General features: G+C 35.6%; 1 protein-coding gene across 4 annotated transcripts; it reads left to right on the top strand.

Moving 5' to 3' along the window:
* The first annotated feature begins 80 nt into the window (after positions 1 to 80).
* On the top strand, positions 81 to 17,406 carry LOC121410285 (nuclear envelope integral membrane protein 1-like). 4 transcript variants are annotated; one of them, XM_041602275.1, is made up of 8 exons: positions 81 to 239; positions 4,783 to 4,919; positions 5,375 to 5,591; positions 8,888 to 8,897; positions 10,263 to 10,356; positions 11,466 to 11,788; positions 12,330 to 12,503; positions 15,448 to 17,406. In XM_041602275.1, exons 1-8 carry the CDS (start codon positions 182 to 184, stop codon positions 15,614 to 15,616), a joined length of 1,182 nt encoding a protein of 393 aa, XP_041458209.1. In that variant the 5' UTR covers positions 81 to 181; the 3' UTR covers positions 15,617 to 17,406. The 4 variants fall into 4 exon arrangements, with proteins under 4 accessions (XP_041458209.1, XP_041458208.1, XP_041458207.1 ...); XM_041602274.1 differs by having other exon boundaries at positions 8,825 to 8,897; positions 15,469 to 17,406; XM_041602273.1 differs by having other exon boundaries at positions 8,825 to 8,897.
* Positions 17,407 to 17,726: the final 320 nt, after the last annotated feature.

Here is a 17,726-nt window from a genome sequence, read left to right as displayed (position 1 = left end):
AAGGTTGGCTACTCATCATATTTATGTAGTACACTTGCGTGGTTAATGTGTGCTTGATCAATGTGTAACAAATCTTTTGTGGCAGGGCCTTTATCTTTTGGATCCAATGGACACAGTAGTCAGTACACAACGTCAGATCGGTTGAATCAGGACCTCCACTTCTCAGGCTGGTTGGCGGATCATGGGACTCATATATCTATTTAGTTTGTTTTTTCTGCTTCATGGCAGTTTATTGCACGGTAAATATCCCTTGCATGTTTAAAACTCCGATGTTACTGTTTTTTATTCAGGGAAGTGCGAGTTGGTCAGCGATTTTGTTTTTCAGCTTGAATGAATGGGAATGATTTTGGCGGGCATAACCGGTCGAAATCCCGGGTCGAAATACGGTACCGCCTTGGGCATGATGGGGGCAGGGTGACCAGACGTCCCGTATTTCCCGGGATTGTCCCGTATTTTGCTCCTGTACGTGTCCCGGCGTCCCGACAAATCCTTCCCGGGACGCCTATTTGTCCCGTATTTCAGAATATTGAACAAAATGTAGTTAACTTAATACATTTAAAAGTGACGAATTTTCATTAAATAACAAACAGCTGACGAAGCAGGGACAACAATTAAATCGATAACTGTAAACTTTTGCAAGTTCTACGGTGATTTCTTGCTAAACCCATTGTTTTACAAACGAACTGGCCTCCTGCCTGTGTGTGGCAGGCTACTAGCTAGGCAAGTAGGATCGAAGCAAATTCTCAATGGTGAAAACAATCTCACATGATAGACAGTTTTTCATCAAAATAATCACAAAATTGGCGGGAAATTCTTATAATTATACTATCTCAGATTAATGATTTGGAGATGTAATCGGAAGAACAAGTTATTGACCTTTTATAGATCTAGTTGTTTCAGCTTTCGTTTTGAGTCTTGGTGTGCACTATGCCGCGATGTTTCATCTAATTTTTAAGTTTGACAATATGTTTCACTTTGAAATTTTATTCCTTTTCAAAAACATTTTATTTTTTAAATTTTAAAAACACATTTTAAAAAACACCTAATGAAATTATGATTTTTATTAGATGAATGGATTTTTCTGTTTAGTTGAAGTTTGAACTTTTCCGTTTTTCTTTCTTTTATATATATACCATATCCTTTCTGCTTGCCCTGTTTTGTTCCAACTATCTTTATTTCCAATACCATACTTTATCCGTATTATTTATTTTGTAATTATCTGTGTTATTGTTTGAATATTTTTTGTGTCTTTATTACCTTGTGAATACTTAGCAGTTTGGCCTTAGCCGCGATGATGTCTTGATTTTATTAATAAACCATTATCTATATATTCCTATCTTTCTTTCCTAGACATTTTCTTTTCTCTCTCTCTTTACATTTTTCTTTCTTTCCTTTTTAGTTTCTCTTACTTTTATTCTTTATCAAATATCCTTTTTTATTTCCTTCATTCTTTCTTTCCTTATAATTACCTTGGCTTCCTTCTCTCTTCGTCTCCTGTTTCTTTTCGTTCTTTCTCTCCTTCCATTATTTTCTCTTTTTTTCGTTCTCTCTTCTCTTCATTCTTCCCTTCCACTGTTTCTTTCTTTATATTTTCCCCTTATTCTTTTCCCTTATTCTTTCTTTTGTTTCTTTCTTTCCCTTCCTTCCTTCCAGTTTTCTTCTTTCAAAGAATGAAGGAAACTTGTTCATTTCCTTCATTATTTCTTTTCTCCTTCTTTTTCTTACCTTTTTCCCCCTTTAATTTTCTCCTTTATTTTGTCTTTCAGACATTTATTCATCTTCCCTTCCTTTCTTTCTTTCTTTTCTTTCTTTCTATATTCATTTAAAAGAGTGACGGAAACTTTTTTTAATTTCTTTTATTATTTCTTTCATCTTATTCTAACTTTCTGTTATTTTTTCTGTTTTCCTTTATTTTCTTTCCTTCTCAATCATCTCTTTTCTTTCTCTCCTTCATTCTTTAGTTCACCTTCCCTTCCAATTCTTTATATTTTTTCACAAGTCTAACACTTTGTGTAGCCTTCTTTGTTAATCTTCGTTTGTCGATAATTTTTGTCCCGTATTTCATTTTGTGAAATCTGGTCACCCTGGATGGGGGACCTAACCCAGGCCCATAGAGTTAAATACGTACTATGCCCAGGCCTAGGTCGTCCGTGTATACTGGGCAGACATACGGTATGTTCTCCAAAATGGGGAAGAATGGGGTCGTAATAGCATTCGGGCCAGCTCAGGGTGACCAGATTTCACAAAATGAAATACGGGACAATCGACAAAATATGTTGCATGACCATATGAGTGGATCGACCGAGCCTGGTCTTAATAAAAAAAATCAACCAAAAAAAAATGGCTAACAACAAACGTTACACGGTCACAGTGTTAACTGTTAGACTTGTTAGAAAATATAAAGAATTGGAAAGGAGAGTGAACGAAAGAATAAAAAAGAGAATGAAAAGACAAAAGAAAAGAGACGAATTGAGAAGAAAGAAAATAATGAAGGGGAAGAAATAAAGAATGTTAGAATAAAAGAAGGATGAAAGAAAATAAAAGAGAAAAATGTTTCCGTCATTCTTTGAAATGAATAAAAGAAAGAAAAGAAGGAAGGAAAGATGAATGAATGTGTGAAAGAAAAAATAAGGGAGAGAAATGAAAAAAAGAAAGTAAGAAAAAAGGAGGCGGAAAGAATTATAATGAAAGAAAGAAAATGTTTCCTTCATTCTTTAAAAAACAGACAAAAACTGGAGGGAAGGGAGGGAGGGAATGAAAAAATAATGGGAAAGCAAGGCTCAGAGAGCCAAGTCTCACGCATTATGAGACTCAAGCATTTTGGACTCTTGTACATCCCCTCAAATCTCTGTCTCGCGCAACTATCACAGCCTATCCCCATTGTACACAATGTCTGTGATCTCACTCAGATTCACAGAAAATCTCACGCATAGCTGGTCTTTGAACTTGGCATCTCTGAAGGCTCCGCATTAACTTTTTTTCGTGGTTGCCCATTCGGGCCACCAAAGCCTTCAAATATTTTTTTTTGGTGGCCTGAAAAATATAAAGAAAAAAAACTTCTGAAATATTAATTCTGGAGCAATTACCACTTAGTTACTTTCACTTTGTACATCGTGTATGTAAACCTTGTTATTTTACTTTGCTAATTGATTAGTGGTAAAATGAAAATTGTTCTATCATTGTAAATATGAAATGATTGAAAGAGAATAAATTAATTGTATTCTCAGTTTGTGTGGACTTTTTCTAGTCTCCATATAGACACACTCATAATGGTAAAGTTAATAAATAGTACGTCGCGAATTCAGAAACAATGATTTTTCCTTCCTCTTTGAATCCTAAAACCTAGATTATGCAGGCCCCTAATCCAGTTTATTTTTATTTTCTCTTTTGCAGCATATTATAGCAGGAGAAAATCACAGAAAAATATGCTGCAAAATTAGGACAATGCATAAAAGGGGGAAACAAGCAAAAATAATTTTCAAAAAGTATATTACAAAAAGAACAAAGATAATAAAAGAAAAAAGTGAAATACAACAAAAGAAAATGAAGAAAGGAAGAACAAAGAACAGGAAAAATTAAAAAAAAGAAAAGAAAAATTTAGAGAAAAAAAGAAACAAGAAAATGAATAAAACAAAATTAATATGAAAATGGGAAAAGGGACAAATTAAGAAGCCATTACAAATATTTGTTTAAGTCTATTCTGACTGGAATATAATTAAGACCCGAGCAAATAATTTTCATTTATCTTTTGGGATTGGTGCATTTCTATTTTCATATCCTTTTATTAGTATTGTTTTCAGTAGAAACATTTTCTTTAATCATGGATATTCAATGGGAAGGGGTATAAATGGTTTAACCACTGTGTAAAAAATAAGAAAACGGTAAAAGTTATACATCTGGAAAAAAATGTGTGAAAAAGTCCTTCCCTATAATTTGCCAAAATGTTGAAAAAATTCACATTTCAGATCAATAATGAATATCTTTCTAATTATTTCAAGTTTGTAGTCATTGGGCATCTTTTACTAGAATCATGCGGGTTTGTGTGTGCACAGACAAGGGCACTGCACAGACTTGGGGCACCTTACCATAGGACTTGGCCTACCAGATAAAATGATATAAAATATGGGTGAAGGTTGGCGGGAAATCCATCAGAAGAAGATTCTGCTAGGATCGAAAGCTTAGGCCCCTTTTGACTCTCTAATTTTAAAAATTTAAGTTAGTGATTTGGGAAATCATATAATGGTTAATGATGACTTACAATGTAAAGCACATTTTCAATTTTTTGAGAAAATGACATTTCAAATTCATTTTTACTCAGTCTACATGTAGAATCTATTTGATACTATAGGGGAGCTGCTTGCATATGACATCACAAATTTAAGAATTAAACTTCAAGTATTTGTTTAATAGTTGATGGAATTTCCTCAAACCTTCACCAATATTTTTGATATTAGATTCTCTGCTATTTTTACAATCAACTTTTTGTCAGCATGAACTTCCCCTTAGTTTTAGCCTGGGCACAATACACGGTTTGACACAAGTTTTTAACAAATCCCATTTTGCTTTAAATGTGAAAGTTCCAAGAAGTGAAATTAAACTATTTTAAGCGGAGTTTTGGCAGAATGCTAGAAATACTAAAACCAGAATTTTGCTTCGGTGCAAGATTTGTGATCAGAGTATAAAGTCAAAATCAGCTTCAAGTCGCAGCCTGAAATTGAATTGTACATGAGTCTATCATGTAATTTTTTAGTACATATATTTTTGTTTTTAATTTGAGACCAGGAGCAGAAGGAAGCTCTTCTCATGAGAAGGCCTTTCAACCATGGGAAACAAAGCGAAAGGAATCAGCTGGGTTTCACGTCTATTGCTACAGTGGCTTCAAAGAATGGCAAGTGCTCAAATTTCTCAGTAGTGTCACAGTAAGTATATAATATTGAATGATAGCCTGAAATTTTGAGTAAGCTTGTGTTTGTTTGTTTTGATTGTTTTTTTAATATTTTTTGTGTGTGGGGAGGATAGAGGGTTATACAGTACAAAAATTCTTTCTATTTTCAAATGAAGATCCATTTTCCACAAATTACATAAATAAACAAACTACCAACATAGTTACTTATAATTGGAAAATTCATTTGTTTGTTTGAAACTATGAGATTTTTTTTGTTTAGCTTATTTTAACTTGTCAATTTTAAAAAGAATTGTTTCCCATGTAGTTTTTAAGAATGCATTGTATCTTTGTAACACATTGTTTGAAAGACTTAGATGGTTTATCTTTGATGATATTGTGCTGTTATTGTATTGTCCAGAATCTGAAAGATATGTTCTTCACAGATAAATAGTTATTCAAACTGTTTTACCACCAATTTCTCTTACCAAGATTATGTTCACTCCTCTGGATGCCGATGAAACACTGCTCCTTTACATTGGGAATAATTCATCAGCCGTAGAGGGTGCCAGAGAGTCTGCAGGTATCTTGAAGAGGTTGCAGTATTTCTCCCCATGGTCATCAATTAAGCAAAGGCTTTCACCTTTCAAAGATACATGTGTAGGGGTTGAAACATCAGGAGGATTTGAGATTGTGACCAATCAGAGAAGTGAGTTGACAAATCAAGCTATTAGTTCCATAGTAAAGTTATGACACACCCATGTTTGAGTCAGGAAATAGTTACTTGATAAGGCAGTTTATGTCTGTAATGACAGATTCATACTCTCATTTCTTCCCCTGGACTTGACCCATTCCTTTTTTGTCTCACCTGCGAAGCAAAGTGAGACTATAGGCGCCGCTTTTCCGACGGCGGCGGCGGCGTCAACATCAAATCTTAACCTGAGGTTAAGTTTTTGAAATGACATCATAACTTAGAAAGTATATGGACCTAGTTAATAAAACTTGGCCATAAGGTTAATCAAGTATTAACTAAACATCCTATCAGAGTTTCATGTCACATGACCAAGGTCAAAGGTCATTTAGGGTCAATGAACTTAGACCATGTTGGAGGAATCAACATCGAAATCTTAACCTGAGGTTAAGTTTTTGAAATGTCATCATAACTTAGAAAATATATGGACCTAGTTCATGAAACTTGGACATAAGGTTAATCAAGTATCACTGAACATCCTGCATGAGTTTCACGTCACATGACCAAGGTAAAAGGTCATTTAGGGTCAATGAACTTTGGCCAAATTGGGGATATCTGTTGAATTCCCATCATAACTTTGAAAGTTTATGGATCTGATTCATGAAACTTGGACATAATAGAAATCAAGCATCACTGAAAATTTTGTGCAAGTTTCAGGTCTCATGATTAAGGTCAAAGGTCATTTAGGGTCAATGAACTTTGGCCGAATCGGGGGTATCTGTTGAATTACCATCATAACTTTGAAAGTTTATTGGTCTAGTTCATTAAACTTGGACATTAGAGTAATCAAGTATCACTGAACATCCTGTGTGCGTTTCAGGTCACATGATTAAGGTCAAATGTCAATGAACTTTGGCCGAATTGGGTGTATCTGTTGAATTACCATCATAACTTTGAAAGTTTATGGATCTGATTCATGAAACTTGTACATAAGAGTAATCAAGTATCACTGAACTTCCTGTTCGAGTTTCAGGTCACATGATCAAGGTCAAAGGTCATGTAAGGTCAATGAACTTTGGCCATGTTGGGGTTTTTTGTTGAATAACCATCATATCTCTGTAAGTTTATTAGTCTAGTTCATAAAAAGTGGACATAAGAGTAACCATGTATCACTGAACATCTTGTGCGAGTTAGAGTAGTATTCAAAGTGAGCACTGCTGCTATATTGAACCGCATGATGCAGGTGAGACGGCCAGAGGCATTCCACTTGTTTAATGATATACATAGTAAGTCCAGATGGGGCATTCATAGAAAAGGAGTCCGAATGGAAGTCTTGTATCTAGCTTTAATATATGTTTTGGACTGCAGTGTTTGAAGTTCAAGGATTTATTTTTGTTCAACATTTAACATTGACAACTGAATACAAATAATGTCTAAGGAATATAGACAATTGTAAATAAATTATCCATAAAATATGAATCTATAAAATAAAGAATTATTGATTAAGAAAATACTAATTATAATCTTATAGTTTATTCTGAAATAATGACTGAAAAAAGAAATTTATAGATGTGGATATGGAGGAGCCAAACGTAAAGCAAAGCTGATTGGTTGAAGGCTCCTATTTACATGTGGTCGCATTTCATAAGTTGGGTATGCAAAAAGGGTGGCGTATGAACAATTTTCCGCACGGTGCCATGGATAAATTGTTGCTACATCACAGCATCTTGACCAAATTTATTGAGTAATATCTCATTTTGAAGCTAGAACTATAGGCTAAATATATTACTATGAATTAAATCAATACAATATCAGGAACAAAAACTACCGGTATAGCACATTAAGTTTGAAGTAACAGGGGTGGCGGAGCCGGTGGATGTGGTAAATGATAAAATATTAATTAAACCTAATTAACAACTTACTATAATATGTAATATGACTGTTATCCTCATATTTTGGGGCGTTTTAAAGCAGGGAACAACTAAATGTCATAAAAATTTGACAATTTTGAAAATATGCAGCAATGGAATACATGTGTATGTCAGCTCGGATCTGCAACCTAATCAATTAGTAAACCAGAGAGATTTGGTTAATTATCTAACTTGTAATCTTAATTTTTATTACAAATGTTGTGTATCATTGCAACAAACATTTCTACCCATGATATTGTCATTTTGCCAAGCATATAAATACAGTGACAGGTATTTTTGGGGCAAAAATGTGAAATTAAATACTGTTAATTAATTAGTATAATTAATATGCATACAATAATAGATAATTATTTGATTTTTGGTACAGATTTAATTATTGATGTTTAAAGATTATAACTGCAAAATACTAGGGTGATCCAATGTTGCATTAACTATTGACACCATTTTATATGCAGCAGGTCCAATTTGAGAAAAACACATTTCAAAATTCACATTTACATTGACGTCTATGTAATAATTAGCTGTTAATTAGTAATTTTAAGGAAAAATAAAGGTATTCGAGACTTAAAACTTTTTCATTATTTAGAGAATGGTAATAGCTATAACATATCAAAAAATAAAAATTTTGACCATTTTTACCCTGTTCACGAAATTGGACCACCTTATGACATGCGACCATGTATATGTAGTGAGTGTCTTACATTATATCAAAATGGCAAGAAATAGTTAAGAATGAATAAAACAAAAGGGGAGAGACATGAGTACATAAATAAATGGATTATTTAAGAATCAAGCATACTATATAACAATGCATACACATTTCATTATAGATTTTTGCTAAAATTGAACATATATTGTTACTTGATATAAGCTTTGAAGAGATGAGATACCGGTATATGATTTATGAATAATAGTGAATAATAGAGTAGACTAGTCAGAATCATTCATTTGACTACGGAGTATTTTTGCATTCAGTGTACATGTAGATCAAGTAGTTATGCAGGAAAAAAATACCTGAATGCTATTATCTTCATCTTTTTCAGGATCTTTTGACACTGAGTAAAATACCATGGTTCTGTTTTTCTATATGTTCTATGTTTTTTTTTTATGTAATTAGTTCACATCTTCATGAGACAGCAGAAAGCATAATCCACCATTGTTTATTTGTTTTTTGTTTTGTTTTTTACATATTGTAGGGGAAACCAAAACTCACCATCTTTAGAGTGCATTGTAGATGTATACCCAAGTTATATATCACTAAGGATTAGCTATTATAATTTTCTTTGTTTTGGTTTTAAGAACTTTTTTTTTCATTCTCAGATATTGATGTTCTGTATATGGGTTTATTGTTGCTTGGTCTTACACTTTTCCTCATATCACCAGCCCTTAGTAGGTATGTCATTCTTTTTATGATTCAATACCTTCATAGTGATAAATGATAATTTGTGGGTTGTGTTAAGATTTCTTTCCTTATTTATAAATTCAGGATTGTCTTCTATATAAATTCTGGGTCATTTCAAATGCTTATTCAAAACTCATCTTTAAAGGGGAATCCAACTTGGTCATAAAATGTTGTGTGAGAGAAAAAAAAATACATAAAACAAATGTGGTGAAAGTTGATAAAGAAATCGGACAAGCAATAAGAAAGTTATGGCTGTATTGAACTTGTGATCCCTAAGACTATGTAATTTTTCAATCGGCAAATTGGTAATGAAATTATGACAAATGTGAGGGACAACTTTCCACATGCCATGTACCAGTTACTTAATTATCAGGGTTTGTGGTTTTCTCCTAAGTATATCTACCTATTCCCTTGGGGCAGTAATCAAAATACATGTGTAACCAAGGTAGCATATTGTTTGATGTTCCCATGAAATAATGATAATTTGAGTAAAGAAAATAATTTTGAGCGGTTATATAATAATAATAATACATTGGTGCTTACATGTATATGTCGCATAATCAATTAAAACTGCTCTATGCACTTTACATATTCAAATTACTCTCCAATATTGCAATTACACTGCAACAAAAAATAAGTATGTTTTCATATGTCTCTTAAATGATTCGACAAAAGTCAAAGATAGCTTCTCCCCATTTTGAAACAACTCTAGGAATGTGTAAAATTGAAGTGTCTTCACTAGACATGCTAGAACTGAGTCTGTACTGTGGCCTGTGTGGCGCTCTAAGTAAACTATAGAGGTATTCGGGTGCCATTTTATGCATACACTTATAAACTAACAATGCAACTTTGTAAGAAATTCTTTTGTCAACTGGTAACCAGTGCAAATGTTTCAACAAAGGAGTGGCTCGTTCATACTTTCGTGCTTTCAAGATGATACTAGCGGCCCGATTTTGGATGCGCTGCAACCTTTCACGATCTGTTAGCCTACTTCATGTATAAACACTAGAGATCGGATAGCAGGTTTACAAGCTTCATCAATTGGAGTAAATGGAAAAGTAGTCCTTGATGATGATGACATCACCAATGACAATGTGGCCAATATGATATCTCCATTGGCAAAGTGATTGCCACTTTTTACAACTTTTGAAAATTATAACTTTGTTCAATATTGTTTAATTTTTACTTTTTTCCTATAAAAACAAATTTGGTTTAGATTCCCCTTTAATACAGAATAAAAAATGCCACAAATTTGATTAGTAAAATTTCATTTCAAGTTTGGACATGAAAAGGGAGTTTGATTTCAGTAGTGTATGCATTGACTGATACTATTTGTCATGTTTAATTTTATATCAGGAACTACATCTTTCACTATTCATCTGGAGTCACCATAGGAGTTTTGGCATCTCTTCTCATTCTCATCTATGTGTTCAGCAAGTTTGTCCCAAAGGTAATAGACAACTTTTACAATCTCCCTCTTTTTTCAAAACCCAAACAAAAAAAATCCATGTATAATTATCTTTCAAATAGGGTATTTTAAATATCAATGATTTACTGATTGATATATATATTTTTTTACATTTTAGTCATACAGAATTGTGCAAATTACAGTATCACTTAACATACATGTATGTAGTATATAAACATTTGTCAACTGATATCTTGTAGGTGTTGAAGTGAAAGAGAAAACAAAATCAAGTCGTTTTTAGATATCAAATTTTCTGAAGTGGGGCACATTTCTTAAATTCAAAGAGATTTTACTTTAACAAGGAATCATTTATGAAGCTCTTAAGTGTGATGTCATTTTTTTCATTCCAGCATTTTCATGGTAACCTAGATGACAAATCCCCTCACACCAAATTTGATATGAATTGATTCAAAGTTGGTGAAGATATGGCCATACAAACATTTTGTTACTTTTAGCCCCATTGAAATCAGTTTAAAATGGCCTGGATTATAACTACACTAATTAACATTTTCCAAGGAGTTTAATAGTTATTGAATTCATGCAGCAACATCTCAGTCCTCTGATTCCAACTAAACTTGGGCAGTGGATATTTGTTACCATCCACATTATTAAAACGCAATGCAACATTATTACCTGGGTACTCAGTACCCAAAGGCCTGCCAACTAATCCTATTTAAAAGTTTTTTTTGGGGGGGGAATTTTTTATATACATTATATTATATAGGGAAATAAAACTTTTTTTTATCCAGATATTACGTACAGTCATCTATGGGAAATATGCTATGCTATGAATTGTGGGCATAGGGGTAATCAAGTATCACTGACAAATGTTAGATCACAAGATCAAGGTCAAATGTCATTTAGGGTCAATGAACGTAGTATTGTAACTTTATGTGAATTATGTATTGTGTGAATGATTATTTTATTAGTTTTCAAAGTCAGCACTGCTGCTATATAGAATCGCCTAATGCAGGTGAGACTGCAAGAGGCACTCCACTTGTTAAAATGAATCACTCCTATTTTGTATGTGTGCAAGTTGGTAGGCCTGTACCTCAAACTATGAAATGTTCTCCAATATTTTCCCATTCCAGAAATCTGGTGCCCTGTCTATCTTGATAGGAGGATGGGCATTGGTTGGATTCTTCATGAGATGGATAGTGGACAATTTTCTATCAGTCCAGTACAAAGGCTACATCATTGGCTATATAATCCTGGCCTCAATGATCAGCTTTGCTGTCTGCTACCGCTATGGTCCAGTCACTGACAAGCGCACTGAGAATCTCTTACAATGGGGCTTACAGCTTATTGGACTAACATGCATCTACAACTGTTCTCAGTTAGAAGGTGCTTCTATAGCTATCATCACAATTTTATTGGTGTATTCATGGATACCTCAAGGATCTATTGGAGCATTGTAAGTTGCTTTGTATGAAGTATCCCTATGAATTCTTTAGCTGTTTAAAATACTGAGAGGAATTGAATTTTGAAGTAAGAATGTTGTGTATAGTCATCAAGAAAATATATTTTGAATTAATTTCCCTAATTATAATTTTGTTTAAATTTGTAACTTAATCATACCAGGTACCTGTTGCTGGGTACCACTCCCTTAGAATATATATATATATATATATATGAAGAGTATTTAACAACGCATTCTCAAATTGTACGCAAGCTGAAGGGAGGCTGAATGTGCAAGACTTGTACCATCACACACATACTGACCAAAATGTACTGTTGCACTCTTTAATGGTGCATTGCAATGTGGTTACATTATTGTGCCGCTAGGTGATAAATGCGTGTAGTTTCAACTTGCTGAATGCGTTCTATTGCCACAGATATGATGCGTTTGAATCTCTGATGGCTAGCTATTCATGAAATCAATATTTATTTATTACAACAAAACACATTTGAATGTATATTTATCATTTGACTTTGATTATTGTGTTAATAAACAGAAAGAGTATAAATATCTGGACACGTCCATACAAACCTAGGCTTCTGACTGTTGAGGAGTTTGAGGAACAGGGAAGGGAAGAAACAAGAAATGCTCTGGAGGAATTGAGGCAGTACTGTAGCAGTCCTAAATGCAATGCCTGGAAGGAGGTGACGAGATTGGAATCTCCAAAAAGGTAAAGGGCCAGAGATTTATATCCACCACTTTTGGGAAGGTCATTGATGTACATTTAATGTTAAGAATGGTGTTCCAAATGGTACGGCATCAGAAGTCACATGCAAAGTCTTGTGTTAAGCCCGGTTCACACCTTTGCGTTTTTAGCTGCGTATTGCTGCGATAGCCGAACGCAGCCTAAACGCAGCCTTAAGCAGCACGACGCAGCAAAACATTCGGCAGCCCTCACACTGTTGCGTATGGAGCTCGTTATAGCTCGTACTTTTTTTCGAAAAATGGCCGCTTTTGGTTGCGTTTTACCTCGCTCTAGCTCGCTTTTGCTCGTAGCAGTACGATGCAATACGAAGTTTGCTCGCCACGTTGCGTGTTTATCTCGTTAGCCACTCGTTTGTTGCTCGCTAGCCGCTCGCCCTACCTCGTCTCGCCTCGACTCACTGCTCATTCACTCGCTTTATCTCGACTGCTGCTCGTTCCGCGGCGTAACAGTTCGCTCTGCTGCGTACACGTGTGGTCGTATATTGCAGCGGTGATGATCATTTTGTGGTACTAGTCATAATCTTTTGACGAATCTACAGGCAAACATCGCTTTGTGAACTATGACTTCTCTGCAAAGCTCTTCTATACAAAAAATTAAGCTTTTGCTTCAGCTGGAAGAGGAAGAGGCCACTGACGATTATGCGCAAGGGAATTGCTGCTTGAGTTGCATCGACGAAGTCGTATCCGGCCTCGAAGTTGTTGGATTCGGTCTTGGATCTGCAGGAGGAATGAGCAGGGCCATTTCAACCAGCTGATGAGGGAACTAGAAGCTGAAGACCAAGAAGCATTCGCAAACTATTTGAGAATAAGTCCTGCAATGTTCAGTGAGTTAGATCAAAGACTCCATGGGAGACTGGAGAAGCAGGACACCTTCAGGGAAGCTCTTTCACCTGCACTAAAGCTAGCCGTCACCCTTAGACACTTGGCCACTGGGGACAGTTAAAAAACGCTCATGTATAGTTTCAGGGTAGCCGATAACACAATTTCACTCATAGTCCGTGAAGTGTGCTCTGCCATCATCGAGGAGTTCTCAGACGAGCTTGTTAGGTGCCCCACCAGTCCTCAAGAATGGAAAACGGTTGCACAGGGCTTCGAAGATCGGTGGAACGCTCCTCACACCATTGGAGCCTTGGACGGCAAACATATTGCCATCCGATGTCCCGCTTTTACAACTACAAGGGCTTTTATTCGCTAGTTATGATGGCCTTAGTTGATGCCCAGTACAGGTTCCTGTGGATCGATGTGGGAGCTGAGGGATCTACGTCAGATGCGCAGCTTTTTAACTCTTGCGAACTAAGGCAACGCCTAGAATCGGACACCCTTGGAGTACCCCCTCCAGAGCCCCTGCCAAATGACGACGAGAACACCCCTTACTACATCGTGGCAGACGAGGCATTCCCGTTGAGAACATGGCTGATGAAGCCATATGCTAGAACAGCTATGGCTAGAGAAGAGAGAGTTTTTAACTACAGGCTCTCTCGGGCTAGGAGAGTGGTCGAGAACGCTTTCGGAATTCTCGCCAATCGATTCCAGTGCCTGCTTTCCACTCTCCGCCAAACCCCTGCGACTGTCAGATTAATCGTTCAAGCATGTGTATGCCTCTTGATTTCTTGCTGAACTTCCACGAGTTCGTCATCCCCGGCATCTTCAGCTATTGCCACTCCTGGTGACTCCGGAGCAGGAATGGGGGACAGGCCTCGGGTTGCTGAAGCCTTTGTCATGGATTTTCTAATTTTCGGCATCTTTATTTCCCGGCCTACGAACTAACTGAATAATAATTCATGAGTGAGGGTTCTCTGTCAAAGGCAGATATCCGCAGTGCTGGTTAGCCAAAGCGAGCAGGAACGAGCTAAAATGAGCAGGAACGAGGTAAAACGAGCGAAAGACGAGCTAGACTCGCAGTTAAGATCCAAGACGAACGCAGTGCACCGAGCTACATCCGTAACGGTCCTTGTTGTTGCGAACAGCGTGCGAGGTATAGCGCAACGAGATACGCGTTGATGCGAGCTAAAGCGAGGTAAGTTGAGGTAAATCGAGCTGGTAACGCAGCTTTAGGCAGTGAAACGCAGCTCAAAGTAGCGCTGCGTTGGCCTGCGTTAAGCTGCTCGCTGTTGCTCGTCCTTGCTCGCATCAGCTGGTTGCCACTCGTCTTTGCTCGTATGGATTTTTCTCTTGCGTTCAGTTGCGGAAGTTTGAAAAAAATTCAAACTAGCGAGCTAGAACGCAATGCCTCTACGTTGGTCTGCGTATTGACCTCGTATTATTGTTTAATCGCGTTGTGTTGCGTTTATCTGCGTTCGGGCAATACGCAGCTGAACGCAAGCTAAAAACGCAAAGGTGTGAGCTGGGCTTTAATAAAGAAACTAAAAACTTGTCTAAGAATGGTTCCTCAAGTGGGAGTGGGAAAATTGATTAATCAATGCAAGTTTATATACAGGCTTCTGTCAATTTATTAGTATTGCACAATTTTTGAAAACTGATTTCATCTTCCCTACTATGGTCCATACTCTGAACTCCAGTTTAATTTCAAATCTGGTCTAAAGTTGTGGATTAACTATTGAAAGCCAATTTTGACATACATGTACATCTCCAACAGTAGGCCTACAGATTTAATTTATCAACACATTTGGTGTCAAATCATCCGTAACTGTCTGGGAATGATAACTAGAATAATTCTCTTCACGAATAGAGCATAGGGAGAAAAAAATAAAATAAACAAAAGAAATTCAGAATACGTGCCCATTTAATAGTTCATGAATAGCATTGGACATTGAAGTCTCTTCCTATTCTCTGTCTTTGCTGTCAGAAGAATTTACAATGTTTGCCCTTTCTTGAAATACATGTATACCCTTCATCTTTGTCACTATTATTACTGCATATGTATAGTGAAGTTTTACATAACCAAACAGGTGTGCTTCATCTTCTTTCAGGTTTGCTGAGTTTGTATCAGGCGAGGGCCATGTCAGTCAAGATGAACTTGATCTGTATGCATCAGATATTACATTGATATCAGAAGATGATATACTGACCAGTGATAGCAGTAGTGCTATCAGTTCAGATGAAGAGGATTCCAGGTGACCTAAGAGCACTCTAGAACATTGAAATGAGAGAAGTCGTCAGCATCGCTTCAGAAGATGTTATGACCAACTGGAACAGTGCAGTTTTCAATGATTTTAAACAGCCATAGATCAGTACTGTGTTGGGAATACATTGGACATTATACCAAGGATAGACTTTAAACCCTTACAAGGCTGGGCATTTTTTGGCTGTTTTATTGTCGAGGGTGGATTCTAAGATCTCGGTTGCCAATCGTGCGAGTGCCACAAACATTCTTTGCACAATGGTAGTGTTAGGATGTCAAGTCAAGGTGACTGGGTATTCTCAAAGATGCTTAAAACAAAAAACTCAATGGGTCAATCAATGTCGTCATATTAAGGAGGTATTACTGTTGGGGAAAACGGTAAACAAATATGTACGGCCGCTAGAGGAGGTGGTTGGAACTACGATTCCTACAGTGATACAACAGCATTCACATCACTATGAAGGCTGCATACTAAAATGTTCCATATTTGCAAAAAGGTGTGTTAGCAAAGACAATTGATCCTTGCAACATTTAAACAGCGTTATTTTCTGTAGGTATTTGTGTTGGATTTATTGATTGATGGACTTTGGTTAAGATACAAACTCAAATTTCTGTAAACACCAAGAAATAATGATAAATGCTATTTATTAGGTGCCATATCCATCTCTTTAGAGATGCTCAAGGTGCACAATGAAATCTATCACTCGTGTGCAGGACATGATAGGTTTTTGATGGTTAGATTTTTTTTCATTATTATTTATTCAGTTATTTGTTTTATTTTTTCTTTGTTTAAATTTTTTGTTTTCAATTTGTTTATTATCAGTCTATTTATTTTTATTTAAGGGGGGGTAGGGTTGTCCATCTGTCTCATTTTCTTTTTGATAACTATAGAACCATTTGACAGATCAACTTTAAACTTGGTCCAGGTTTGCATGAGTGATAATGATCTTGGATGGTATACTGAAAATTCTCTGAACTTTTTTTTATAAATATTCTCACAACTCAGCAATTATGTTGCATATTTTATCTCTGACACGGCCAATATTTTATGAACCAATCATTAAAGGTTTTATATGCTTAGGTAAACTAATAGAATCATCTCTTCGGAAAAAAACCCCCAAAAATGTGGATGTTTTCCCAGTCTTACTTTCTTTGAAAAGATTTACTTGAATGAGATCTTTTAAATTGCTGATAAGTCTGCCAATCCATCTCTATGGTTTTAGGAATGTCTCATTTATGAAGCGAGATATTCTGGTGGAATCCAGCAAGAAATTATTGACCAATAAACATTGCATGCAACATCGAGTTACAAAAGCCCCCTACCTGTTGTAAATTTTATTGTTTTTTCCAAGGAAGTTAACTTAATAAAAATATTAACATTTTCAGAAAACCTTTTATCTCAATATGTTATCTTGTACATAGTATTTATGTGCCAATTTTAAGCTTTATGCATATTTTAGCTCTGACACCATGCACGTTCAGTGAAAGTTACAAGAGAATTTTCATAATACAGATTTTATTGTAACTCTAAAGATACACAAAAATTTGTCTTAAGACAATTTTCAGTTGAGAATATGGCCGTGGATTAGTTTTGAGGATATAAACTTCAAAGGTCAAAGAAGCCAATGTGAGGTCATGCAGTCCAAGTATATTATTCAGGATGCAAGTTATCGGTATTACAGTTTTTTTTAATTATTAATGATGTAATTTTTTGTGTTGCAAATGTTTTTCATCATGAGTCTTTCAAAGATGACTTTTTTAATAAATAAATTTTGTAAAATCTTTAGACTTTACTGTGTGTAGGTTCATCATTATGTGGTGTAGTACCGGTAAGAATGTTTGTTTAAATTGCATCTTCCCTGTTGTTTTTCATACATGTACATCTCATCATAGGTACAAATGTGTTAAATTGACGTTTTATTTGTTACCCCTCCCCCCCCCCCCACAAAGTAATGTTCTTTTTTAATAGGAACACTAGACAAGTTATGTCTTGCACAAGAACAGTCATCCTACCAAGAGAGATTATATACCATTTATAAGACTGTATTAACACAAGTGGTTGGTCAAGACCATTCCTACAAAAACATGATTGAATAGACGTAAAAA

Source organism: Lytechinus variegatus, chromosome 3 (assembly GCF_018143015.1).
Source record: "Lytechinus variegatus isolate NC3 chromosome 3, Lvar_3.0, whole genome shotgun sequence".
In the NCBI taxonomy this organism is placed as follows: Eukaryota; Metazoa; Echinodermata; class Echinoidea; order Temnopleuroida; family Toxopneustidae; genus Lytechinus; species Lytechinus variegatus.
This window is presented reverse-complemented; position numbering and strand designations above follow the sequence as displayed.